General features: G+C 43.8%; 1 protein-coding gene across 4 annotated transcripts; it reads left to right on the forward strand.

Moving 5' to 3' along the window:
* Positions 1 to 759: 759 nt before the first annotated feature.
* Positions 760 to 26,769, forward strand: PRPF3 (pre-mRNA processing factor 3). 4 transcript variants are annotated; one of them, XM_037883004.2, is made up of 18 exons: positions 867 to 987; positions 1,505 to 1,682; positions 3,106 to 3,217; positions 4,983 to 5,165; positions 6,190 to 6,320; positions 10,438 to 10,584; positions 11,807 to 11,890; positions 12,019 to 12,239; positions 13,348 to 13,654; positions 14,867 to 15,033; positions 15,802 to 15,884; positions 16,882 to 17,025; positions 17,902 to 18,001; positions 19,172 to 19,285; positions 20,065 to 20,183; positions 20,914 to 20,997; positions 22,925 to 22,986; positions 26,086 to 26,769. In XM_037883004.2, the coding sequence occupies exons 4-18, from the start codon at positions 5,021 to 5,023 to the stop codon at positions 26,230 to 26,232; spliced, it is 2,055 nt and encodes a 684-aa protein (XP_037738932.1). In that variant the 5' UTR covers positions 867 to 987; positions 1,505 to 1,682; positions 3,106 to 3,217; positions 4,983 to 5,020; the 3' UTR covers positions 26,233 to 26,769. The 4 variants fall into 4 exon arrangements, with proteins under 4 accessions (XP_037738930.1, XP_037738933.1, XP_037738932.1 ...); XM_037883002.2 differs by lacking the exon at positions 1,505 to 1,682 and having other exon boundaries at positions 760 to 987; XM_037883005.2 differs by lacking the exon at positions 1,505 to 1,682 and having other exon boundaries at positions 820 to 987; positions 3,089 to 3,217.
* The last annotated feature ends 762 nt before the right edge of the window (positions 26,770 to 27,531 follow it).

A 27,531-nucleotide genomic window follows, 5' to 3' on the forward strand; every position in this document is an offset into this window, starting at 1 on the left:
CATCAAGCCATGACATGCCTGGGTGACCTCATGAGCCACCATAATGAAACTCTGCCATAGTGTTGCAATGCTGTAACTGCAGGTGTCAGCTGTACAGTGCATTGTATTGGCTTTCTGGCATGGTGCAATGACATACTCAGCTGCTGCTGCTTGCAGAGCGGCATGGCCAAGACCATGGGAGGAACAAGAAGGTAATTTGACAGCATGACACATGTTAGCATGATTTTACCATGGCCCATATATCATGGGTGCTATGAGGGCAGGCTTCTGCCAAGCCGTTGGCCCTCTCTCCTATGCTCCTCCTGGGCCTCAGGGAAGCTGGGGACCAAGAACTCAGCCCAACCCCACTTTGCTATTCCCCTTAGCCCTTGCAAAAGCTGGGTACCAGCATCTGAGCCCACTGGATCCCCTGCCCTCCAGCTCCTGAAATTGGCCCCTGTGGGTGGCGGGGCCATGACCCCAGCCCCTCTGGATCCCCTGCCCTCCAGCTCCTGAACTTGGCCCCTGTGGGTGGCGGGGCCATGACCCCAGCCCCTCTGGAGTCCCTGCCCTCTGCAGGTGGTGGGGCCAGGACGCCAGCCGCCCTGGATCACCTGTCCCAGGCCCCAGATCTCCCTTTCCACTCGCCCTGCAGCAGCTCCTCGCCTGGAGCGCGGAAGTGCTGGACTCGTCTCTCTCCCCTCCCCCCCGGTCACGTGACGTGACCCGACCCAGACGCGTTGGCCTCTTCCCCGTCACGTGAAAAGGCCTCAGGGTGCCGCTCCTCCGTCACGTGACCACCCCCCCATTGAGGCGCTGGGCTCCTGCGTCACGTGCTGGTGCCTAATTTCCCCGCCCCCCGCGAGCGCGCGGGGCGGCCTCAGGCGGGCCGTTTCCGCTTCCGCTCTAACGTTCCGTCTCCGTCAGTCGCAGCGAGTCTTCTCTAGGCCGCCGCGGCGGGGAGCGGAAGTTTCGGGCTGGGGCCGGGCCGGGCCGGGCGGCGCTGAGGTGAGGCGCGCGGGAGCCGGGGATGGGCAGGCCGCGGAGCCCGGGCTGGGGGCGCGGGCGCGGGATCCGGGGCTCGAGGCCTGAGCTAGGCCGGCGCAGGCCTCATGTGTGCGCGCGAGGCGCTGACCAAGGGAGGGGAGCTCCCCCCAGCCAGCCCCCCCGAGGCCCTGGGGAAGGGGGGAGCCGTTAGTCTGCCCCTCATACGCCTCAGGCGGTGATAGGGGCCCCCATTTACTGGTCTGCCGCTTCCCCCCCGCCCGGCCTTGGGAAGGGGGGAGCCCCCCAGCTGCCCCCCCCAGGCTCTGGGGAATGGGGAAGCCCCTAGTCTGTCCCTCATACTCCTGAGGCAGCCTCAGTGAGGCTGTGATAGGGACCCCCATTTACTGGCCGGCTATCCCCATGCCCTGGGGAAGGGGGGATCCCCCAGCCGGCCCCTCATACTTCAGAGGCTTTGACAGGGACCTTCCTTATCAATCTGTGCACTTCCTCTTCTTTTCTATTATCTGTTATACCCCAGACATCTTCCCTGCCCTAAAGGACTCCCTTGGTCAGGAGGGTGAGCAACACACGCTCTGGTGCCCCGGGTGTGTGGTACTCAGCTGTGTGTGCTGTTTTGGACCTATCACTGGTATCCGTGTCTCATCACCATGTACCCTTTTCCCTCTGTGCTCCTGAATGAAACTGATAAAGCACAAGTGAGTTATTAGCCCAACGTTTTAAGTTAAAACATCTCAGTGAATGATTCTGGGAATTTCCAGAGTCTCTGAGCAGACTTGATTTTTGTGCATCTACCTCAAAACTAACAATCTCAAACTCCTCTAGAAATGCTGCCTCTATCATTTTGGCCCAGATCAGGGAGCACTCATAGATTTGCACTCTTTATTTTTGTTGCATACTCCTATTTTTTTAGTGTTTGCACCTTTTTCGCACAAGAAGTGTGTGAATTGGATACTAGGGCAGGCAATTGGGTGTTGGGCTCTTAGGTTCTGATCTCAGCTTTGCTACTGACTTACTGTTTGACTTGAGACAAGTCACTGAACTCTTCTGTGTCATTTAGAAAATTAGTATTACTTGTCTCACAGGAGTATGGTGACAAAAAAATCAGTGCAGTGCTTTGGAGAGAACATGCTATTTAAACGCAGTTATTTTTCTCTAACATCTCGCCTAGAAGTGAGTCACGGAGTGACTTTTTTTTTTCCTTTTAAAGAGTTTGACTTGGAGGGGCAATACCATCAATCTGCCACAGTGATGGTTTTGTCAAGAGGAATTTTTTCCCTTTATATCTCCTCTTCTCTATGCATCATAAGCAAAAAGCATTCTCTTTAATGGTGTGTATTAGGTTTGTTTCTAAACTTGGGTCTTCTGGATACTTCATGTAACACCAGTGACTCTTTAGGGAGATAATAGTACTTTGAGTACACAAGATCAAGGGGTCATCCAGTAAAACTGAGAGGCAGCAGATGTAAAATATAAGGAAGTTCTTGTTCACAAACACACTGTTAACCATGCATAATACTCAGGACTCCTGCCTCCCATTTTGCCTCTAACCACTAGACTACACTGCTTCCTTTGCTGACTATTCAAAGGTACACACGTAATGGTGGGGAGGGAATTGGCGCATTTATTTCCATTCTGGATAAATAAACATTTTTATTAAAACAAATAAAAGGGAACGTGAGCAGCAACAAAAAAAGGTATCCATGTGGGTTTTAATCTTTGCTAGAGCAAATGAGTTTTATAATGAGATTAGAATTGTCTGCCCATAAACATGTTACGTTTGTGCTAGGTTGCTTCTCAGAAAGAAGTAATTGGGAAGGAGGTGGGGGACACAACCCAATCTTCCTGTGTACACAATTTTCATTTGCAGAATTTGGTAAAATTTTCCACGGATGTATGCGAACTCTTATCCTGTTACAGCTAAATTTGTCTGATTCAAGGCATCTAGATTTCTAGCCTTAACATAGCCAGTGCTCAGACCTTTAAAGTAGTTGTCTTATTGGGGCAATGCTGTGAGCAAGAGGGTTTCTATTGAAAGGAGGCATTGTACATCTCACTGTGGCTTTGGAAACTAGTTATAATTAGAACTTTTACTTAATTTTAGGCATACATGTTTTACAGAATGAAGCTAAATATGTCGCTTATCTGAAGGAGCCACAGTTGCTTGACAACAGCTTTGTGAGAACATCAATTCCAGATTATCCATTTACTGAGGAATAACATAGTGAAGAAGGTTAGTGAGTGTAAACCTTAATGAGAGATACATGTTGTGCAGTTTCACTATTGGACCACCTGGTAGAAATCTTCTATTATATTTTGGCTGGCAACTTTCTTAGACATTTTAATGCACACATTTGGCCTTATATGCAAGGTTTAACTGTATATAGAATACTTACATGGCTGAAAGATAGTGTTCTCATTCTGTAGGTAGTACATAATGAGAATGCTCATGTATACTATTCGCTCTTCAGATACTGAAATATCATGCTAACCTGCCTGAGGTTGAGTATTCTATTAAGTCTTATTGAATTACATAAATGAAGGTAAAATCTACCAAGGCATAACTCATTCTTATAGCCATATTAGCCTGTTTTTACAATATATAAATGAGGATATAATATGGCAACATGTTTTTTGTGAAATGTAATAATGGCTCTTAACCTAGCTGAACTAATGATCATGAGTATCAAATGTTAACATTTAACAGTCATCATCCAAAATGTGTCTTACTCAACAAGCAGCTATAACTGAAATGTAGCTATAGAATGCTAGAGCTAGAGTAAATGGAGGATTTTCTCTAACTTGAAGTCTTTAAATCAAGAGTTGAGGACTTAAGTAACTCAGCCAGAGGTTGTGGGGCTTTTTGCAGGAGTGGGTGGGTGAGGTTCTGCTGCCTGCAATGCGCATGAGGTCACACTAGTTGATCATGATGGTCCCTTCTGGCCTTAAAGTCTGAATCTATAGTGAGGTTGTGAGTCAGGAGACCTGGGAGATGTCCCTTTCTATGTGAGCTTTGCCAAGTCACCCTTAATTTCCTCTAGTTTAGAAGGCTGCACGTGCTTACCTTGTGTAGATGTTGTGAGGCTTAATGTCTGTAACATGATTTGAGATCTTCAAGTGAAGGTACTAAGCACTAACTAGTGTATATTAGAATTTTCAGTGTTTATCAAAAATGTATTTCATCCACATTGCTGAAAATGGACTTGTTCCCCTCTCAAAATACTGTAAAAACTATTCTAATGTATTGAGTGCGAGTGGTGTATGTGAAATAAATTTGGATAGGTCTCAGTCTAGTGACTAATGGACACGGGTTCACATCACAAATCTACCACCCTGATTGTCACTGATTGGCTCCCTTATTAGCACAAGCCAAAGATTGAATGGGCCACGAAGACAGAACTCCCCCCCTCTGTCCTGGGGGCATTTATGAGGCTGTAAGTCTGTAGAAGTTGGAAACTGTGTTGCTGGTACCTGTTACCTGCCCTGTGGATAAATAGGACAGTTCCTCACTCACCTTGTCTCTCTAATATCCTGGGCCCATCCACGGCGCAACACTGCATAGTCTCCAAGAGTGTCCACAAGAGGAAGGTTGGCCTTGTTGTCGTGGCACTGGACTAGGAGTCAGGAGATCTTGATTCAGTTCCTGGCTCTGCCATCAATTTCCTGTGTAACTTTGAGAAAGCTGCTTAGGGAACTAACGCACAGAGAGATTATCTCTAATAAGGGTCTAATACTTCCTTTGTCTTGTCTAGTTAGATTGTAAGGTCTTGAGGGCAGGGACTATTTCTTGTCTTATACGGCACTTAGAACAATGGCATCCCAACATTGGTTGGGTCTCTAGGAAGAAATACATTTAAAAAAAAAAAATGCTTTGTACCTTCCAGCTCTAAATTCACACTAAAAAAAGAAAAATATAATGGCCACCAATATAATGGTGATTTGGCTGCTCCAATCTCTCTTCTAAGAGATGCTTTTTCCACTCTTTGTTTTTCTTATAGGTAAAATTCAAGTAATTGAAGTCAGCCTGCTGGTGAAGATGTCACTCTCTAAACGGGAATTGGATGAGCTGAAGCCATGGATCGAGAAGACAGTGAAGCGGGTCCTGGGTTTTTCAGAACCCACTGTGGTCACTGCAGCATTGAACTGTGTTGGGAAGGGAATGGACAAAAAGAAAGCAGCTGGTATGTCCTCGGCTTTTCATTACGACACTCACAACACATCCATTGCTGTGTATTTTGGAGTAGTAAAGATCCTTGACAAAAAGAGAGGGAGGTGTATGAAATAGGTGCTAAAAGTGACAACCTGTTGAATCTCTCAGGATTTCTGTTTAGCGATACAATACATTTTTCTGCGAAGTATTTCATATAAACTGTATCGTACCATGCCTTCGAACTAAACAGTAGCAAAGCTGGGAAAGGAATAGAAGCATCACTCAGGAAAATGAAACTAACAATATAGACACTTTGTCTTGGTCTAGAAAGCAACCAAGTGAGGCTTTCGAATTTGTATCTTAAATAAATGAGAGTATTTGTTCCTGTGAGTAGCTGTGAGCTTTTCAAATGAAACTGGAGGATCTGCACTGCATTTGAAATGGTCTTTAAGTCAGATTTGAATTTGTCTTCCTTATTCTTGGGCACTTCTTCACCTGACTAGTGGTGCTGAACTGTATGTGGCAAATTGTTTCTTCATCACTAATTAAGGTTGTGACAGTGTTTCCATTAGATGGACCCCCTTTTCATGGATGTGTGAAATCCCTTTTGAGCTGAGAATGTCCTTGCTAATTCTTAGCTCAGAGCCAATTTTTATGTACTTAATATTTTCAGACTTACTTCACAGGCTGTGTGTAGTAATAGAAGCTTACTTTGGACAGATTTTCTTGTACTCCCCTTTTCCTCATGGCAGAAGGTGGCATTGTCTTAAGATGCTTCCAAAACACTTAAAAGGTGTTACAGAAACTGACAAGACAGGAAATGCAGTTGAAAGGCTCCATTGTTAAAGAAACTGAAGACATTTGCTGTAGTCAGTGTTAGAGACTACCTTAAAAAGAGACTTGCATGGAATCTCAAAACCCATAGGTCATGTATTCTAGATTTCAGGAGGAATGGCAGTCTGTGAATTTACAGGCTGAACTATAATTTTTATCCACGTATTCCTGTCTCCAAAAATGTTCACTGTCTAGTCACACACATTTCTCTTCCTTGCCAGACCATCTGAAGCCCTTTCTTGATGATTCCACTCTGCGGTTTGTCGACAAGCTCTTTGAAGCTGTAGAGGAGGGACGAAGCTCCAGGCACTCAAAATCCAACAGTGACCGGAACCGAAAGAGAGAATTGAAGGTAAGCTGAGGACTGATTGTTATATTGTTCGATAAAGGCCATGAATGTAGTGCTGTTACTTTACCACATTCTCCTCTTCCAGAAAGGCACATCTTATAATGCTTAAAGTTCAAGAGAAAAGACCCTTCTCTATAATGAAGTGTGTGAGCCTTTACATTTCAGTTCTTTTTACTCTCTTCTGAGGTGCTATGAGGGACCAAAATACTTTTCCTGGCTTGGAAGCCTGAGCATCTGGTTTCTTTAACAATCCCCTAGTGGTTTAATGAAACAGAACAGCTTAAATAGCAGGATTTGTGGCTCTCTGCTGTTTTTCATACTCCTTTATCCCCCACTTGAATTTTTGCTATACTGTTGAGACTTTATTAACTAGAGGTTAGGAGTCTGGGTTAGTCGGTCACAGCTTCTAGTAACTTTCCATTGCTCTTCCTTGCTCAGACGTGTCATCGTAAAATCTAAACTGATTTCACAATTGTCAGTGAATGAATGTTGGTGGGTTACCTTGTGGATTTTCACTTTCTGTTCATGCACTGAAGCTCTTCTGGAACCCACAATATGCACCTTCTGGCAACCTCTTTTCCCCACCAAAGTTCAAGGTCCTGAAATACAGCAAGGATTTTCTAGTGTTCTGATGGTTTTCCCATCTAACATTTGACTGGGATGATGGAAAGTCTCATGCATCCGCAGCTGTCTTTTACTTCTCACTATCTTAAAGATTTTGCTTTTGACCCTGGAATTACAATTTTTTTCATCATTTGCATACAGAGTTTAAAAATGGCTACTCGACAAGCTGTTCCCTGGTCTTAAAGTAAGTTTCCTTTCACTTTTTTCCTGAGGTTCCTATTTTATGGCATTTTATATTTCTCTTTTTGAAGTTTTGCATTGTATCAGTTCCTGATTCGTCAGTTACCTAGTATATTCCCTTACAGGGCTCTCAGCTGTGCCTTTCCAGGTGTCTGTGGGAAAGTGCTTTGTAGGAGGAGAGGGACTACCTACCCTTCTCAATATTTTCTGTCTGAAACTGTTACTTTTCTCCTCTGCCTGGCTGAGGCTTTAAAATGTGCTAGAGAAGGGTCTACTTACCTTTCCTCTTACAGGTTCCAGTTACATTCACTGATTAAACAGTTATGCACAAAAAAGAGGTCTTTATCCCCAGAATAGGTACAGCCTAGGTGGCAGCAGTGCAATCATCCCTGCCAATGTGCCTTAGTCTGATCTGGAGTGAGCCCCACTCCTCCCAGGGGAGAGAGGGGCGAAGTTCAATCTTCCATAGCTCAGGTCTGGTCTATACTACAGACCTATATTGGTATAATTGTTGTTCTGGGGTGTGAAAAATCCACACCCCAAGCAACGTAGTTATGCCAGCCTAACCCCCTGAGTGGACAGTGCTATGTCGGAAGGAGAGCTTCTCCCACCAACATAGCTATCTCCTCTCAGGGAGGTGGATTAACTATGCCGACAGGAGAGCGCTCTCCTGTCGGTGTAGAGCGTTTTCATTAAAGCGGTGCAGTGCCTTAAGTGTCGATGTGCTCTCAGTCATTGGCACCTCTACTGAGACTATCAAGAAGGGAGCCAGCTAGTGTAATGTGGTGTCATCTTTGTGCTGTGGGCACATTTAATTAGGAGTTAGACTGAAATTCACTAACTCATTTCACATAAGCCACCAAACTGTCCTCACATTGAAAGGCAGTAAGCCATCATATTTTGTCCCAGCCAGATCTCAAGTCTCTTACCTCTGGTATATTGGGGAGACAGAAGAAACTGGAATAACTGAACTATGCCATGCAGCCACTTGGCATGTCATTTTAAAGCAGGTGGTTCTGCAGATAAATCCTTTGGCAGATGGATTGCAGTCTACACTTTACAAGTGATGATTATTTTATACTTCTGTAGCACTTCTGATGCAAATGGATCCCAAAGCTTTTCACAGTTACAAATCATTTATAAGACAGTGCTTTAGTCACCCGGAATGCCCATTCTCGCATGATGTGGAAGCTACTTAGCGTCAAATAGCAACACCGTACAACGTTATAGGACAGAAAGGGAAGACCGTTACACTCTGTTGAAACTCTATGGGGAATCTTACGGAGGTAGGTTAGATACCCAAGCTGGGATTTGGACTGGTCACTGGGGCGATTGCCCCATCTCTAGTGAAAAGTGCTCTGGGATCTTAAATGACCAAAAGTGTTCCAGGCCCTCAGTTTTGTATCTAATTTGAAATTCAGCCCTCCCAATAGCAGAGCATGCCCAAACACACTGTGGTGGGCCACTGACTCAAGGAAAAGAGTCATTCCACTGAATGCATCCGATGAAGTAAGCTGTAGCTCATGAAAGCTCATGCTCAAATAAATTTGTTAGTCTCTAAGGTGCCACAAGTACTCCTTTTCTTTTTAAGGAAAAGTGTATCTACTGAATCACCAGCTGCTCTTCCTGAAGTTAACTTCCTTAGAAGTGTCACATCCAGACACTGATCTCCCCTGACCCTGCTTAGCAGGAGATCTACTGGATTGCAGCCCAAGGTGGTATAACTAGGGTAACTTTTCCTTTCTGGCTTTTCCCTTGAAAATATTAGCTCTGCTTTTACATATGGTCACAGAATTAGAATTGTAGTGGTGGACAGAGGGATGATAAAAACATTAGATACTACCCATGTTAGCTGTCTTTCAGCATTCTGTCTGGCCCTCTCTTTCTCCTCTCTCCCTTCTACCATTTCATGGGGTAGATCACTGCTTGGGAAGTTTCAGGAACTAAAACGTAATGGTCTACACACTTTATACTATGGGCAAGTCCTTTCTCTTGAACTTGTAGGTATTCCAAGAAGTACCTGTGTCTGGCTGAGGAAGTGTCCTTGTAGAATATGAACCATAATAGTGAAGAGGGGATTTCAACTAACGCTTACAACCGGTGTGTATATCTTCTTTTCAAATAACATTCACTTATAATGCAGTATGCCTGTTGTATGGTAGATTAAGGGCTTGTTTACTCACACAAATGGCACCTATTTAACTAAATCAGTGCAATCTCCTTGTAGACACTCTCTTAAATCAGGTTTCAGAGTGGTAGCTGTGTTAGTCTGTATAAGCAAAAACAACGAGGAGTCCTTGTGGCATCTTAGAGACTAACACATTTATTTGCGCATAAGATTTCGTGGGCTAAAACCCACTTCATAGATGCATGGAGTGAAAAATACAGTAAGCAGAATCGGCAAAGAGCCCTTTGGCACCTTATAGACTAACAGACATATTGGAGCATCTGAAGAAGTGGGTATTCACCCACGAAAGCTTATGCTCCAATATCTCTGTTAGTCTATAAGGTGCCACAGGACTCTTCGCTGCTTTTACAGATCCAGACTAACACGGCTACCCCTCTGATAGTAAGCAGAATATATATCCTAGCACATGAAAAGATGGGAGTTGCCTTACCAAGTGGCGGGTCAGTGCTAAGGAGCCAATTCAATTAAGGTGGAAGTGGCCTATTCTCAACAGTTGACAAGAAGGGATGAATACCAAGGGAGGGAAAATTACTTTTGTAGTGCTAACAAGGCCAGTGCAATCAGGGTTGCCCATTTCAAATAGTTGACAAGGTGCAAGTCTGAGCAGAGGGAAAATTACTTTTTGTAGTGACTCTTAAATCAGTTTGAGATTTAGAAACCAATTTAGTTAAATCAGTTCAGTTTGTGTGTAGATCAGACCTTTGTCCGTGGATAGGTGTGTGAGAGAACACACAGGCTTACTGGGAAGAATGATGGACCTAGAAACTCTTTAACCCATGCAAAAGGATGGTAGTGCCTTTCACACAAGGATCTGGGTGCTTTGCAAACATTAGTTAACCTCCATATCACCTCCTCCCATTTACATGGATCTCACTTACCATTGTACAGGTGAGAAAATGAGAGACAGATTGAATTTGTGCCTGATCCCACAGTGGGTGAATGGCAGGGCTGAGAATCCAACATAGGAGTTCTGGATTCAAGCCCCTTGCTGTGACTGCTTGACCAAAATGTTTTCCGAATTCTAAATTGCTGGACTCAAGTGCTGGTTGCTTGTCTTCATCAGTAGCCTCAAGTAGCTTTGTTATATCATTGATCATAAGCTATCTCGTCTTGTTCCCGTTCTGTTAGGATGTGTTTGGTGATGAGACTGAGATCTCCAAGGAGTCTTCCGGCGTTAAGAAGCGGCGTATTCCACGTTTTGAGGAGGTAGAGGAGGAGCCGGAGGTTATCCCAGGACCGCCTTCAGAGAGTCCTGGAATGCTGACCAAGCTACAGGTTTGTCTTCTCAGGCTGCTCTCCTCCGCCACCTCCCAAGAAACTGAGATCTTGGATCTTAACATCTTAATATTTAGTTTCAGTGTGAGGGAATAGCTGAAACTTTTGTTATCTTATACTTCTTATCATGATTAGAAATTTGAATGTCAGGGCCTAGCGTCCTTCTTTTGAAAACTAATGGCAAGTGCTTTCCACTGTGTTCTTTTCAGAGTTTGCTGCTACTACTGGCCAATTTCAATAGAAGTTCCCTAATTCACAAGCCTAATGGTCCTCTTTGCCATTTCTGGAAAACTGGGTGGCAGAGAGAGTGCAATGTTGATGCCTTGTGTTGCTAAAACTTGCTACTCACACAGAATCTACGTTCGCTAAAATACTGTGAAATGTTAATGAATACAACTAAACTATACTGTGAATAAGTGGAGAAAATACATTTGATATGCAGTATCCTTCATTTGTTTGAAGAAGTGTTGACTTGCACTGAAATGTGTTCACTTGCAGTTATGTAGTATAAACAGTTCATTAGCTGAATGCCATCTGTATGATCTGGCACATTTCATTTTTTTTTTAGTTACACGGTACCATAAATGTACATGGAGTTTGGCAGATTCAGAAAACGTGCTTGGACTAAAGCTCTTAGTCTAAATTAAACTGACCAAACGGTTCAGACACATGAAGTAATTTACCAGTAAATGGCTTAATCTCAAAGGATTAATGTCACTGAATTTAGTGGAGGTGGTGTTCTAGAATTAGTGAGAGTCTCCTGTATATCATCTTGAAACAGTGATTTCCACCAGGAAAGGGAAATTCAGTTCTTACAGTTTGCGGTGTCAGTGAGCAGACTGAATTGATTAAGAACAGGTCAGGAAATCATTTTGCAGGTCCTTTCACTTTTTTTGGAACATGCAAAGCCCTTGGTCACACTTGAATTCAGCCAAGAGAACAGTGAGAAAGAGAGGGGAAGACCCTCTTCACAAATGAAAAAAGGAAACAAGGCTCCTTTTCTGTAGGGTGAGCTGAATAGGAAGGAACAGGTCATGGCAGTGGGCACTGACTACCCAGGGTTGCTGCTGCTAAATTAGAGGTTGTTGGTTAGAATTGTCCCGGTTTGTAGCTGGGTTTGCACTCATTTGCCGCTATGTGAAGAGCCTCTGAAGAATGCTTTAGCCCTTCTTACTTGTGAAGAGGAGGAAGAAACCTAACTTTCCAACTTTTATTTCTGCAGATCAAACAGATGATGGAGGCAGCAACACGTCAGATTGAGGAGAGGAAAAAGCAACTGAGTTTCATCAGTCCTCCTGCACCCCAGGTACAGCCTGGAAAGCAAAAGGGAAGATCCTTTGCCACAGGATTCAAATGGATGCATTGCCTTTCTCCTCAAACAGTGACTTGTGTGATTGTTCTGACACGTATCTAACAGTGTATTTCTCTCCACAGCCAAAAACTCCCTCTTCATCCCAGCCAGAGCGTCTCCCCATCGGCAATACCATCCAGCCTTCACAGGCAGCCACGTTTATGAATGATGCTATTGAGAAAGCCAGGAAAGCTGCTGAGCTGCAAGCCCGAATCCAGGCTCAGCTGGCCTTGAAACCTGGGCTCATTGGCAATGCCAACATGGTGGGGTTGGCCAACCTGCATGCAATGGGAATTGCACCTCCGTGAGTACAATCAACTTGCCAAGTACACTGTAACCCTGGTAACTTCCTATAGGAACAAGACAAATGCTAGGCGTGTATACTGTCAGCCTTCATCATTGCCTTTCCACCAAAATTCATGTGTATTGACTTGGATTCATAAACTGGATAATTGGCGGCTCTGTGTCAATGATAGAAGCACCAGAGAGTGATGCTTGACAGGCATTGCCCTTCTGGATGTTGTCTGTCTGCTGTTGTCCACCTCCCACTGTAAGACTTGTAGTTGTCCTTTGAATGTTCAGTCCATTTCAGGGTCAACTAAGAGTAGTCTAAACTACATCAAGTCCTTGTGGCCTTGTCTACATAAAGGGTTTTCTAAAATTTTCCACCACTGCCAGTGTGCGTTCAGCATCAGTAGTTGCAGCGGTGGGAAGAGTAGGGTAGATAAGCCCCTGGTTATCTAACCGCCAAGTGATCTGGACCTGCTCAGTCTAGATTGCACAATGGTTAGAATGCAAGATCACTCTCCATCACCTTAACTGTAGTGGTGCTTGCATCATTGCAGCCATCAATGTAGCTAAACAAATGATAGCAGCAGTGGGAAATCTTACCGGGTGCAATGCCTCAGGGCTGACACTGTTACACTGTGCCATTCTGGCAGCATAACATTTTAATTGTATAACATTTACACCCACTTTAGGACCCCTTTATGCTGCCAAAGAAGTGTAAGGAGATCTTGATGTAAATGCAAATTGGGCCCCTAGTGTAAGCACACCCATATCATTCATGGTGTGTGAAACTCACCTCTGTTCCCCGAAGTATCAAGAAGAGGGAAGCATTTAGATTATTGATGTTCTGAGTGATCAGAATGTGGAAACCTTGGTGCTGATGCTTCGTTCAGACTTATAATAGTCGAAGTTGCTCTAGGCTCTGTGGATCATAATACTGGCATCTACTTTTTGATTACTGTTGCACTAAAATAGCTTCACATCTGTTTCCTATATATGATATTGACTAAAAAGGCTTAGAGAAAACCACCAAGACCTATTTGGTGGTGGTCACAGTACCCTCTATATTTCCTCTGAGTTTAATGCTACATGACTGCATTTTAACAAAATGTTTCTTGCATCAGGAAAGTAGAGCTAAAGGACCAGACAAAGCCTACCCCATTGATCCTGGACGAACAAGGCCGAACTGTTGATGCAACTGGTAAAGAGATTGAACTGACTCACCGTATGCCAACCCTAAAAGCAAACATCAGGGCTGTGAAGAGAGAGCAGTTTAAACAGCAGCTCAAAGAGAAACCTTCTGAAGACATGGAATCCAACACTTACTTTGACCCTCGGGTCTCCATAGCCTCATCCCAACGTCAGAAACGCACCTTTAAGTTCCATGACAAAGGCAAATTTGAAAAAATTGCACAGAGGTTACGAACAAAGGTATTGTCTAGATTCCTGAGTGCCGGTGTTAATGAACAGCACTAGAAGCAGAGAGTGGCATGGGAACCGAACTCTTGTGTCCCATTCGAGAACGATGGAGGCTTCAGGACAAGAAAGATTTCCATTACAGATGGTTGAAAATTTTCCATCAAAACTGTTTTTCAATGGAAAATTGGTTTTCAGTTTTTGTGGAAAGTGTCTTTCTGCATACATTTTTGTCCTTTTGTTGACAACACAAAGAACTTAGTTCTCTTATGAAAAGCTGAAATTTTCTATGGGAAAAATACACTTTCTGACCTACTTTCAATAGAAGCAAATTATTTGGGGGCTGGAAGAACTTAAAGGGAGAGAACTTGCCTAAATTTTAACTATGCGCAAAAGTATAGATCGGGGATCGGCAACCTTTGGCACATGGCCTGCCAGGGTAAGCTCCCTGGAGGACCGGGCCGGTTTGTTTACCTGCCGCAACCGCAGGTTCAGGCGATTACGGCTCTCACTGGCCGTGGTTCGCCACCACAGGTCAATGGGGGCTGCGGGAAGCACATCCTTCAGCCTGCGCCACTTCCTGCAGCCCCATTGGCCTGGAACGGCGAACCGCAGCCAGTGGGAGCCACGATCTGCCGAACCTGCGGACGCGGCAGGTAAACAAACCAGCCCGGCCCTCCAGGGAGATTACCCTGGCAGGCCGCATGCCAAAGGTTGCTGATCTCTGACATAGGTTTACGTAGCAGTAACTATTTACTGCAGTTGTGAGGTATAACGAGGACTCTTGGAATGAAGAGCTGATTTAGGCTGGATATTGGGAAGACCCTTTCTGATACTGAGGTCTGTTACACCGTGGAAGAGATTCCCCAAAGAAATAGTGAAGCCCTTTGAGATCTACAGATGAAAAGTGCTATATACGAGCTAGGTAGTATTATTGCTAAGACATTTCCCAGTACGTTTCCCAGCCCAGTTTTAAAGTATCAACTAGGAGAACAATCGTTTGTTAGGGTTGTGCAGTAATCCTTGCATGGGGCAGGTGTAACACCCACAAACCTCTACAAAACCACCCATTAGTCCCAGGCTCCATTCTGTGCTTCCTCTGTGACGTGCCCTGATCAGCTTGTAAAATAATATACCCCGTGTGCTTTGTTTTTTAAAGGCTGCACTATTTCTGCGTGTGCCCATGTAAGTGACCTGCTTGTCCCATCTCTCTCCTCTTGTTCTCAGGCTCAGCTAGAAAAGTTGCAGGCAGAGATCTCTCAAGCTGCCAGAAAGACTGGGATCCACACCTCTACCAAACTAGCTCTTATTACTCCCAAGAAGGAGCTGAAAGAAGGGGAGATCCCTGAGATAGAGTGGTGGGATTCGTATATCATCCCTAATGGCTTTGACCTGTAAGCTGTTACCTGCTTGGCTTTGATAATTTTATTGTAGAGAAGAAACTAATGGCCTGGCTTTTGAGAATTGCTGACCCAACCCCTGGTTCCATTGAAATTTGTTGGGAGCTGTTGGTAGCTGAAGTGCCCAGCGCTTCTGAAAATCAGGCCCTAAGCCTTTGCTGCATCTTTTACAGGAGCAAGTGCATCCGCTTGGGTAACTGCATTCTGCCCCCCTGAATACCCCGTGGGAGGTTCAGTTGTATTTTGTGTTCGCTTCCTGCTCCAGTGTGCGGTGTGGTGCCAAACAGCTGCCGTATTCCATTTCAGAGCTGGTTTATTCCAGTGACTGAGGAAACAATTCCTGTGTTCAATTGATACAGCAGTTTGTTAGAGCAATTTTTGGCTAAAAGCCATTGTGGGATTTTCAAAAGCAGCTAAATGACTTTGGAGCACAAGCCCATTGACTGTCAGTTAAGCATTTTTGAAAGTTCTGCCTCTAATGTCTAAATGTAAGATCAATATTTAGAATATTCGGGGCAATGGGAGGGACTTTAATACTTATGTAGGACCTGTGTATCTCCCTGCTTCCCCTGAACTCTTGGCTTTAGAGTACCTGTCAGCAACTTGCGTAAGTTTAATAGTTAGCATTGTGGAGTTTGGGGGGGGGAGGGGGGGGGAATTGCTTTGTTCGCCAAATGCTGTGGCTTGTGGAACATTGAAGAAAGTGAGGGAACCAAGCCTTAAGACGACTTGATAGTGATACACAAATTCTCTCCTCTTTAGAACAGCTGGAGTCTACTCTAAAAGAGACGACTACTTTGGGATCACAAACCTTGTGGAACACCCAGCACAGCTAAGCCCACCAGGTACTATCATGTAGCAGTCTAGTTCAAGGCCTCTTTGTAGTCTTGATCAACATAGGTGGTTTGGTAGCAAGACCCGTCAAGTGCTCCAGACCACTGGCAGCATGAGCCCTGAACCAGACTAAGACCATCCCCGTTTGTAATACCACTGACTTCATTTCTCCTCATGAAAGAAATCATGCTAAGTTAGAATGTAGAGCTCTGATAGGGTAGCGAGACAGCTAAGACTAGGAAGGTGAGTCTGCAAAAAGAGTGGAGGAGATCACCTTGAAAAGCATAGTGACCAACTAGATGTTGGAAACTGGTAGATTCCCAGGTAGCAGAGGGGATGGCTACTGCTACTTGGACATTATGGGTGTCTACACAGCAACTAAACACTTTTGTCAGCTGAGTCAGGCTTGGGCTGCAGGGCTGTCTAATTGCTGTATAGACGTTTGGGGTGTAGGCTGGGCCCACACCTGAACGTGTGTGCCACAATTAAACAGCTCGAGCCCCGTGAGCCCGACTCGGCTGATGCCGACCAGCCACAGGTGTTTAGTTGCAGTGTCGGCGTACCCCAAATTCCTCCTGTGATCCACATGGTAACGCAGACCCAGACAAGGGACGTAGGATAGTAAAGAAAGGTTTAGAGGATTAGTGGTTAATCTGTTTAACATAAACAGCCTTGTAACCTCTGTTTTCTGGTTCAGCATTGATATAAACAATCTGGAGTAACTCAAGGATCACAGATAGTAGCAGAGAGAAACTATGATCTAATATGGGATAGCTGAGAGGCATAAGTACATGCTCAGAAAGAGGGGTTTTGTAGGTTATAAGCAGACTGGAGGACAAAAATGGTGGTGTTTGGCTGCCTTAGCCTTAAGCGTCAGGAATTGGTTATAACTCCTAGACTGCAGCTATTTCCCTTCCCTTTCCCCAGTAATGATTGTAAACAGTATTTGGTCCTGCCCTTGAGGAACTGGTAAATGTAAAGTGACTGTTCTTTGATTTGCCTTCCTAGTGGACAGTGACACACCAGTGACTCTGGGCGTTTATCTGACTAAAAAAGAGCAGAAGAAGTTACGACGCCAGACGCGGAGAGAAGCACAGAAGGAACTGCAGGAGAAAGTCAGGCTGGGCCTAATGCCGCCTCCTGAACCGAAAGGTGGGTGACTACCTTGTGGAGAACAGGCTGTACGTAAAATGCCGCATTAAAACAGGCACTGCCTCCAAATGGTGACACATTGGCTAGGTAAAACCACCGTTTTGGTAAATTGCAGCAGACAAAGGAGCTGTGTGTGAGAAATCCTACAGATCTACTCTGTTCATGAATTTACATTTGTGCATGTATATTAATAGAATTAAGTCCAGAAAGGGCTGTTATGATCATCTGGTGTGACCAGCAAAACACAGGCCATAGAATTTCACTCAGTAATTCCTGCTTCAAGCCCCATGTGCATAGGGCAGCATTCTGGGGTGACTTACACCCCATCCAGCCCTACTGACTTCATTAGGGTTGCACAGAGGCAGAATGAGGCACAATGAATGAACATGCTACATGGAATGCTCATACGGAGGAACCACTCTTTACTAAATTTCATGCATTGTTGCTGTGTCTTGTCAGACAGTTGCCACACTGCACCTGGAAATACCTCCATTTCAGAGGCAAGTGACGTCTGTTCATAGCTAGTAATTCTGTAAAGTATTCTGAGCCTGACAAAAGATGCTACGGAAGGCTGTTTTTAAATAATGCTGGGGAGCCTTTTGAAGCAAGCCTTAGAGAGGAGATCTGGTCCCACCTAGAAATTAACTTATACCTTTCTTTCAGATGGTTTCCCCAATGTTGTTTCACTCTTTGCACTCGGTTTTATTTAAAGTAAAACATCTATGCTGAAGATCTTCTCATTTTTAAGCTCTTGCTGCATCTCCACTCCTATACTTATAGGAAGTAACAGATGCCTTTTGAGTTTTGACACAAATTACGACAAGTTGGTACTTGATAGGTCCCTTTACAATGTTCCTCTCTCTATTTCCCTTGCAGTAAGAATTTCTAACCTGATGCGAGTCCTGGGGACAGAAGCTGTTCAGGACCCGACAAAAGTGGAAGCTCACGTTAGAGCACAGATGGCAAAGAGACAGAAGTAGGTTGCATGTCCTAAAACAAGAAAGCTTTACTTTAAAGTAGATTTGGTGGTGGTGGTGTGCTGACAGCCCTAGAGACTAAAGTCCTCTACTGAAGCACAGAACAGATGCAGCAAAGGAAGAAAGAATTACAAATTTTACTCAGATGATGACTCTACAACCTATTTCAGCTTTGTCTTGAAAGGCTCTCCTCTGAGAGCTAGAAGAGAGTTGAGTGTTCATGACCCATCCGTTCTTGGATCCTTGTCCTGACGCTGTCAGCAAGAGGCCCAATTGCAGTGGTGGCTTTACAACTATCTGCTGGGAACTGGACTGAGACCCTGATTCGCTTCACAGACCCTCCAACAACTGCTTGTGTAGTAATGACTTTGAGACATGGTCCTCCTGAGCTCGCTACATTCAGTCACTTACACTGAGCACTTTCAGGTTTAATACTAAGCAGTTGGCTGTTCCAGACAGCAACATTACCACAATAGTGTTAGGTGGTGTGTGTACACATTCATCTTCAAGGGAAGTCATCTGGGAAATGCAAAGGTTTCACTGTAATAAAGATGAACTGAGTAGGCTCTTCAAGAAATTAATCTAAAGCAAAGTACCTGAATTAAAAGTTCATGTGTAGTCTCAAACTACAAATAACCAGATGGTTGGATTTTTCAGGCAGTGGTAATGATACAGGGCCTTATGCATCATCACCACTAGATCAAATGCATCCTCTAGCAGTACTGACAGAAAGTTTGTACCATCTGTTGGTGGTTTAGTGACCTATTTAAAATTAGTTGGTGGGTGCTGATCCAGTTCACACCACAAATTTCCACCATTACAGCTGGCATTAATGGCTCTCTTTCAGCAGAGGCTAAGGTCTAAATGGATTGATCCCTCATCACTAGAGGCATTGAAGGCAAATTGGAGGGTCATGTTGCAGGAAGCTTGCAGTACCACTGTTCATACTTGTTACAACCTGGTCCAGTTTCCCTCTGGATGGAAACCAGTCTCTTGTGATCTAGCGGGTTGGACCCACTCACGTGCTTCTAAGCCAGCCGGGTCTGGGCAGAGTCTGGTTCAGTGTTCCTAACTTTGGGTCTACAAGGCTCACTCCCCTTCCAGTTTTCTGAACAGACATCCAACAAGCTGCATTTCTGCTTACCTGTTGTCTCTTTCCTCCCACCCAGAGCTCATGAAGAGGCAAATGCTGCACGAAAACTAACAGCGGAACAGAGAAAAGCAAAGAAGGTTAAAAAACTTAAAGAAGATATTTCACAGGGAGTGCATATATCTGTGTACAGGTGAGGTGCCTTCTCCCACAGACCCTAGAGGTGCTTTGACTCAACAGACATTTTTCCCATGTGACTTTTTATAAATACAGATGACAGACGCCTGTCTATAAATGTGTGCTAATATGGAGTGTTTCTTTAATGCAAGGCTATTGTCCTCTGGCTCCCTTAACTCCATTAGAAACACTGAAGGCTGTTCAAATTATTTTATGGTAGAGAGAGAAACAGCCCCACTTTCTCAAAAGTAAATAAATGAAAAGATAACTCCATTCTTCACTCATCCTGCATGAGCATTCAGGGTGAATGTAGAAAGTCTCTTTAATACTTCAGTGCTTCTGTAGCGCTTTCCATCCAAGGATCTCAAAGCACTTTATGAATTTTAAACCTAATGACACGGAACCTGAGACACTGGGATATTGAATGTCCACTGTCACAAGCAAAGCTGGCAATAGGACCCAGGAGTCCTGACATCTGATAAAACACCGTTCAAAAGTCCGATGAAAGCTTCTATTATAATGTAATATATGTAATAATGTATTATAAACTAAGGATGGGACCCTGTTGTGCTAGGAGCTGTAAAAAGGTAGGTACAGTCCCTGCTCCACACTGAATAAAACCCTGTTGAACATAGGGTTTTTCTTATACCCCGACAGTACTGGAGAGATTGAAGTGAGAGTAAGTACTGGACGGAATTGGAGGAGAGTGAGGGAACCCTCTTTCTCTGTTGTCCATTGTTCGTTGTTCTGTAGTTCCTTTTTCGAATAGATAAACCTTTGCTTTTCTATCCTCAGAGTCAGAAATCTGGGCAACCCAGCAAAAAAATTCAAAATTGAAGCAAATGCTGGGCAGCTGTACTTAACAGGAGTGGTGGTTTTACACAAAGACGTCAATGTGGTGGTGGTAGAAGGAGGTAAGGCTCGGGGAGTGCACTTTCTGGTTAGAACATTAGACGTTCAAAAGTTTGTTTCTAACCAAGATACCCAAATATTTACATTGCCAATTACTGGGATTTATGGAAGTAAAGGAAGATATTACGCTGCTCTACTCAGGATTCTTCTTAGATTTACTCCGCACCAGCCCTTGTGTAGTCAAGTATGTTAGCTACTTAAGTATTTTAAATAATCCTCTAAATATTTAAACTGTAGCTTATATGTTTAAGAAACCCAGCATTATTAAATCTGCTAGATTTGAAGTCACAATGCTTTGACAGTGGCAGCTTCTCAGGAAAGACTCTGCCAGCCCTGGGTGAGTCTGCTACAATGCTTCCAACTTTCGTGGTGCTTTACAAACATTCTCTCAGCACATTTTGTGAGATACTATCCCCATTTTACAGCAAGGGAAACAGATGGCACAGAGGTGAAGTGACTTGCCAAAGGCCACTGAGAGTTCCTGTTTCCAAGCCCTGTGCTTAGGTTAGAGACTGTACTCCTTTGTCATTGATCTACAGTATTCTCTTTGCCAATGGCTTTTAGCTGGAACTGTGTGTGTGTTTGAGTGTTTAGTTTTTCCTCCATGGTTTCAGGTGTCATTAGTTTTCACTGCTTTTTGGAGGCAGAATGTGACTCTTAGGACTCTTAAATTGAAGTTGTCAGTGAGCAAGAACTGAGTGAAAATGACTGTCATCCTCTCTCTCTCTCCAGGCCCAAAAGCACAGAAGAAATTCAAACGTCTTATGCTCCATCGAATCAAGTGGGACGAGCAGACATCAAACACAAAGGGAGATGGTAAGCATAGACCCACATGGATCTATATGAAATGTGACTAGGAAATGGCAATAGGGTCATTTTGTTGCAACCTGGAAGAGAAGCCATTACTATGCAAATCCTTCTGCAGAACATAATAGATCTGATCGTTTGAGTTGTAAATTTGAAAATCTCTGTAATGCTACTAAAGCAAACCAATACTGGGACTGTGATTTAGATGATAAAAAGCCAAGAACTTCAGTGATGGCTTATGCTCCTTGCTATTGTTTACACCAGTTTTCCAGACTGCCTCTCATATTCAGCTGTATGTTTTCTAACGCACAATAGAGCTTGAGCTGGCTTTGCGTTTGCAAGACTCGAGGTTTGAAAAAAAAAAACAGACTCCAGTATGGGATAGTGTGTGTACTGCTGAATGACATCCAGTCCTGGCAGACTGGGGAGATGAATACTCCCAGGGAGGCGTATGCCATAATTCTGTGAGGCACTCTGAGGTGTATGTTATAATTCTGTGAGGCACTCTGGGTGGTCCTCTAGAACCCAGTACAGGTATGTATCCCTGAGACAGGAAGTGGGAGCCCAGAGCCCAAATCACATAACCCTGGCTAATACTGATACACACACAGTGCTGGAAACAACTTCTCTATAAATGTGGTGCCTGTGTAATGCCATCGGCCAACAGTTTTCTTAAATGGGTCAGTTCTCCAGGGCAAGCCCTGTGCCTTCATATGTGCTTTATGCGTGCTCAGCCCAGTGGGGGAGCTGATCCTGACTGGATGACCCCTGAGTACTACTGGAATAGATATTTCGTAACTGTGTAACATGAGAGACCAGGCCGTGGCTGTGGCTGTTGCTCTGGGCCAGTGATACTCGGACTGAAGTTCAGGAGCCACAAGTGGCTCTTTAATGTGTGTCCTGCGGCTCTTTGCAGCACGTGATATTAAAACAGTGATTTAATTTATTAACCAATCAGGATGCTTTTACTGTGTTATTAACCAGTTAAGTTATCAATTAAGTTATCAACTTGCACTAAGTTATTATATTTGCTCTGGGAATAATTTATATATATAAAAACTTATTTCCCTGTCATACTGTTTAAATATGAATGCATAGTACTCTAGTCAGCTACTACTGTGGCTCTCTTAGGTAATGTTGGTTGCTAATTTGGCTCCTGAACCAGAGATCTGAGTATCACGGCTCTAGGCACATGATGGAGCCTGAAATGGGAATAAAAATGTGATAGAGGGATATACTCACTGCTGAACCTTCTGTGCAAGTAAGTTAGATCTTCCACAGTATTTGAATTCGATTTTGTGCTTAAAATGTCAGATTATGAAGTCAGGTATAACATAACTACTAATAGCTAGGGAGGACTCCCCCCTAAACACAATTAGAGAAAGGTGATGGGAAATCAGCAAACATTTGTGTGCACGCCCAAAATGAGGGAAATGTAAAAGTCTTAGTCTAAATGCAGAAATGTAGTTTGGATTTAGGTGGGAGAAGTTATTTGAGTGGAATGAGAATAGAAGCATGGTCAGGACTGCCACTGCTTAGAGCAGTGGTCCCCAACCTTTCTGTGGGAATAGCACACTCCTATTCCCTGAAGACTGGCGGGCGCCAGACACCCTGCTGCCAAAATGCCGCCGAGAAGCAGCAGCGGAAAGAAGCGTCGCCGCCGAAATGCTGCCCAGAAACGGCAGTGCTTCTCGGTGGCATTTTGGCGGGCGGTTCTCCTGCGGCCGCGCTCGGCGGCGCCACTTTGGTGGCGCGGTGTCCTGCGGGTGCACACAACTGCCCCAGTGGGCGCCATTGCGCCCGCGGCGTTGGGGACCCTGGCTTAGAGATTTCAGGTGGGGAAGACTTGTGTTTTTAATGCTGGCTTTCTTAGTGACTGCCTGGAATTCCTTATTGGCTGTAGGTCTAAAATCTGCTTTTTTTCTTTTTCCTCAAGATGATGATGAATCTGATGAGGAGTCTGTTAAAAAGACAAACAAATGCTCTCTGGTTTGGGAGGTAAGTTAGGATCTTGATTTAAAGGAGCATTTTGGGCCTTAGGCTCTAGTGCTTAATTTCTGGGTCACTTGGCTTTTCATTACTGCTGATATTAAAACATGCGTGCAAGCTATAAAGCCTTGTTACTTGCTGCACGCTTCTGTTTGCAAATCGCTATGCACAAAGCATTTCACTACCAACTTGATGGCACTTGATTTTTGTTTTGATTGAAGTAGCTTGGCCATGGGTTTCAATATGAAGAACAGCTAGCCAAAAACTCAAAAGGTAATAACAAAATGTTTAAGTATATCAGAAGCAGGAAGCCTGCTAAACAACCAGTGGGGCTCATGGATGATCAAGATACAAAAGGAGCACTTAAAGACGATAAAGTCATAGCGGAGAAACTAAATGAATTCTTTGCTTCAGTCCTCACAGCTGAGGATATTAGGGAGATTCCCAAACCTGAGCTGTCTTTTGTAGGTGACAAATCTGAGGAATTGTCACAGATTGAAGCGTCACTAGAGGAGGTTTTGGAATTAATTGAGAAACTTAACAGTAAAAAGTCACCAGGACCAGATGGCATTCACCCAAGAGTTCTGAAAGAACTCAAATGTGAAATTGCAGAACTATTAACTATGGTTTGTAACCTGTCCTTTAAATCAGCTACTGTACCCAATGACTGGAAGATAGCTAACGTATCGCCAATATTTAAGAAGGGCTCTAGAGGTGATGCTGGCAATTACAGACTGGTAAGTCTACCGTCAGTACCAGGCAAATTAGTTGAAACTGTAGTAAAGAATAAAATTGTAAGACACATAGAAGAACATAAATTGTTGCGCAAAAGTCAACATGGTTTCTGTAAAGGGAGATCGTGTTTTACTAATCTATTAGAGTTCTTTGAGGGGGTCAACAAACATGTGGACAAGGGGGATCCAGTGGACATAGTGTACTTAGGTTTCCAGAAAGCCTTTGACAAGGTCCCTCACCAAAGGCTCTTACGTAAATTAAGTTGTCATGGGATAAAAGGGAAGATCCTTTCATGGATTGAGAACTGGTTAAAAGACAGGGAACAAAGGGTAGGAGTAAATGGTAAATTTTCAGAATGGAGAGGGGTAACTAGTAGTGTTCCCCAAGGGTCAGTCCTAGGACCAATCCTATTCAGCTTATTCATAAATGATCTGGAGAAAGGGGTAAACAGCGAGGTGGCAAAGTTTGCAGATGATACTAAACTGCTCAAGATAGTCAAGACCAAAGCAGACTGTGAAGAACTTCAGAAAGGTCTCACAAAACTAAGTGATTGGGCAACAAAGTGGCAAATGAAATTTAATGTGGATACATGTAAAGTAATGCACATTGGAAAAAAATAACCCCAACTATACATACAATATGATGGGGGCTAATTTAGCTACAACTAATCAGGAGAAGGATCTTGGAGTCATCGTGGATAGTTCTCTGAAGACGTCCACGCAGTGTGCAGCGGAAGTCAAAAAAGCAAACGGGATGTTAGGAATCATTAAAAAAGGGATAGAGAATAAGACGGAGAATAGCTTATTGCCCTTATGTAAATCCATGGTATGCCCACATCTTGAGTACTACGTACAGATGTGGTCCCCTCATCTCAAAAAAGATATACTGGCATTAGAAAAGGGCAACTAAAATAATTAGGGGTTTGGAACAGGTCCCATATGAGGAGAGATTAAAGAGGTTAGGACTTTTCAGCTTGGAAAAGAGGAGACTAAGGAGAGAGATGATAGATGTATATAAAATCGTGAGTGGTGTAGAGAAAGTGAATAAGGAGAAGTTATTTACTTGTTCCCATAATATAAGAACTAGGGGCCACCAAATGAAATTAATGGGCAGCAGGTTAAAAACAAATAAAAGGACGTTCTTCTTCACTCAGCGCACAGTCAACCTGTGGAACTCCTTGCCTGAGGAGGTTGTGAAGGCTAGGACTATAACAGGGTTTAAAAGAGAACTGGATAAATTCATGGAGGTTAAGTCCATTAATGGCTATTAGCCGGGATGGGTAAGGAATGGTGTCCCTAGCCTCTGTCAGAGGGTGGAGATGGATGGCAGGAGAGAGATCACTTGATCAGTACCTGTTAGGTTCACTTCCTCTGGGGCACCTGGCATTGGCCATTGTCGGTAGACAGGATACTGGGCTGGATGGACCTTTGGTCTGACCCAGTATGGCCATTCTTATGTTTTTATGAAATGTTCGTGGTTTATCTTTTTAAACCTCATTCAGATGGAGAAAACAGTGTGGTGACTTTCTCTGTCTAGTCCACACAGGAGTATTTTTGCATTTGGAAGGGTATAATGCTGGGAAATGCAGAGGATGTGTGATCCCATTCAAATATCTAATCACTGTTCAAAGGAAGCTTCCAGGACTAACTTATTGCCTGCTTTTTGCAATGCAGGAGAGCTGGGTTTCAGACTCTCTTACTCTGGTGGAGGGAGGTAGCATACTCAGCCCTTGTGGAGGAGAAAGCAGTCAATGCTTTCTATGGCTAACTAGTGACAGAACCAAGTTGGCAGCTTTCAAAAGGTGTCCTGGCCTGAAGTACTGTGGCTATTCCCTTGCGTTCCAAGTGACTTGAGGTTGGGGCCCGCACCCTTCAGTTTTCATGATCACATCCTTTGAGATGCTATATAAAAATATTGGCATCTCCGCAGTCTTTGGAGATTATCCTGCATGGCATGATAAAAGACACTGGCTATGCCAAACAAAGATAGACACAGACTGGAATAAAACATGTAACTTCAATTAAAGCCACTGAAGTGCTCTTAAAAACTTCAGTTTGTTGCGGACTGTATCAAAGGAAAGTCTTTTCCTGGCAGTTCATTTAAAAGAAAACATTACTAAATGACAGTGGAAATTGCCATTATTTAAGCATGTTTCTATACAACCTTTCACCTCTGCACAAATAAAAATAGCACTAATTTAATTATACAAATCATAGTTCCTCTCTGAACACTTGTTTAGAAACCTGAGAAATTACTTTTTCAATTCTAAAGAGGTTTATTCTTGATTCCTCTTGTAATTGTGGTTGCATTTGTTTGGTTGTTTTTCCTGTTAGCAACGCATCAGAAAACTCCTACTCTTTCTGTCTATTTCAGGGTACAGCGAAGGATCGCAGCTTTGGTGAAATGAAATTTAAGCAGTGCCCCACTGAAAACATGGCACGGGAGCATTTTAAAAAACACGGAGCTGAGCACTACTGGGACCTGGCTCTGAGCGAGTCCGTGTTGGAATCCACAGACTGAGGGTGCTGCTGCCCCCAGCGTTCCCATTGTTAATTTGAGAACAATACCTGGCTGAAAACTTGGACAGAACTCCCTTCCTCCCCTCAAATCCCCACAGTACGTTGCATATGATTAAAGAAATATTTTTAAAACAACAATCACAGCTACACTGTTTTCTAGATAAACCCAACTCTTGGAAATTGTGGTGCAAAACCACTGGAAAGTGGTATCCGCCAGAGAATTTAGTTTTGAGGAGGTGGGAGGGGCAGAGAAAATTGTTTTCAGTAGTCTCTTTAGTCTTTCACATACGGCTGTCTCAAGTGGAGGTACAAACACCTCCTTGCTTTGTCAGCTGTTCCATAGATGAAGTCTGACATTGGACAAACTATATGGTGCACACAATCAAAGATTGCTCCTTTGGTGGGCAGGGAGGCAGTCTGGGAGCAGCCCCAAATGGTCTGAGGATGCAGTATGGAGCATTGGAATTTGTAAAGCAGAGTAGGAGATGGGGACTTAGCCCACATCCTATATTTACATAATAAACTTTTTTAAAAGAAAGTCAAAGATGTGTTTCTTTACATGGGAGTTTCAATTAGCCTGCTGTTACTCACTGCAAACCATGTTCTTCTGTACTTGACTCTTGCATCAGTCTTATACCATAGCCTGGGTATATTTGGAAGGATTGTTTGACAGCCTTAAAATCAAGGGCCTAGTCTACTACAAACATGGAGGGAAGATGGTCCTTGCTCTCAATTGTAAAATCTACGAGAAGTAAGAGAGCTTATGGGGAGAGGGATACAACCAAATACATGTTTTTATAGACTCTTGCAGTTCTCTAATTATAAACAAAAGATGCCAGCTCAGCTAGCCATCATTAATTGGCGGATCTTGAAGAAGTACTTGATGAGGGAAAATGGACTGGCCCTACAGATGAGTTCAGGGAGAATATTCCATGCATAAGAAGCAAAGTGGAGGAAGGGTCAAATTGTTTTGTTGTGAAGCTGGTGTGAGTAGCAGCAGTTGAGGGCTGATGTTTGGAGAGATGAGTAGACAAGAATGAAGAGGCAGAGTTGTGAAGCTTGAACTTTAATATTTAGGAAAAAGTGGAATTCTTGTAATATCCTATGCAACATTATAAATTGCAGCAGTAAATATGATCAGCACTTAGCGCTGTAGTGCACATTGTACTGTGCTTACTGAGGCAGTTACTATCTGTTAGGTTGGTCCTTAGAAGGAAAATATGTTGGTGAGTGGGTTTCTTCAATTAACATTAGCATGAGCTTCTACAGCCAGAGCTGGCTTGTCTTGTATTTCATGCAG

The sequence above is a fragment of the Chelonia mydas genome, chromosome 24 (assembly GCF_015237465.2).
Source record: "Chelonia mydas isolate rCheMyd1 chromosome 24, rCheMyd1.pri.v2, whole genome shotgun sequence".
NCBI classification, from domain to species: Eukaryota; Metazoa; Chordata; order Testudines; family Cheloniidae; genus Chelonia; species Chelonia mydas.

Bases quoted from the DNA above. Each gene is read 5' to 3' on its own strand.
- PRPF3 (XM_037883002.2), top strand. From the start codon at position 5,021: ATGTCACTCTCTAAACGGGAATTGGATGAGCTGAAGCCATGGATCGAG. The intron at 12,240-13,347 runs GTGAGTACAATC...TTCTTGCATCAG, and splicing joins GCAATGGGAATTGCACCTCC to GAAAGTAGAGCTAAAGGACC. The intron at 17,026-17,901 runs GTGGGTGACTAC...TTTCCCTTGCAG, and splicing joins GCCGCCTCCTGAACCGAAAG to TAAGAATTTCTAACCTGATG.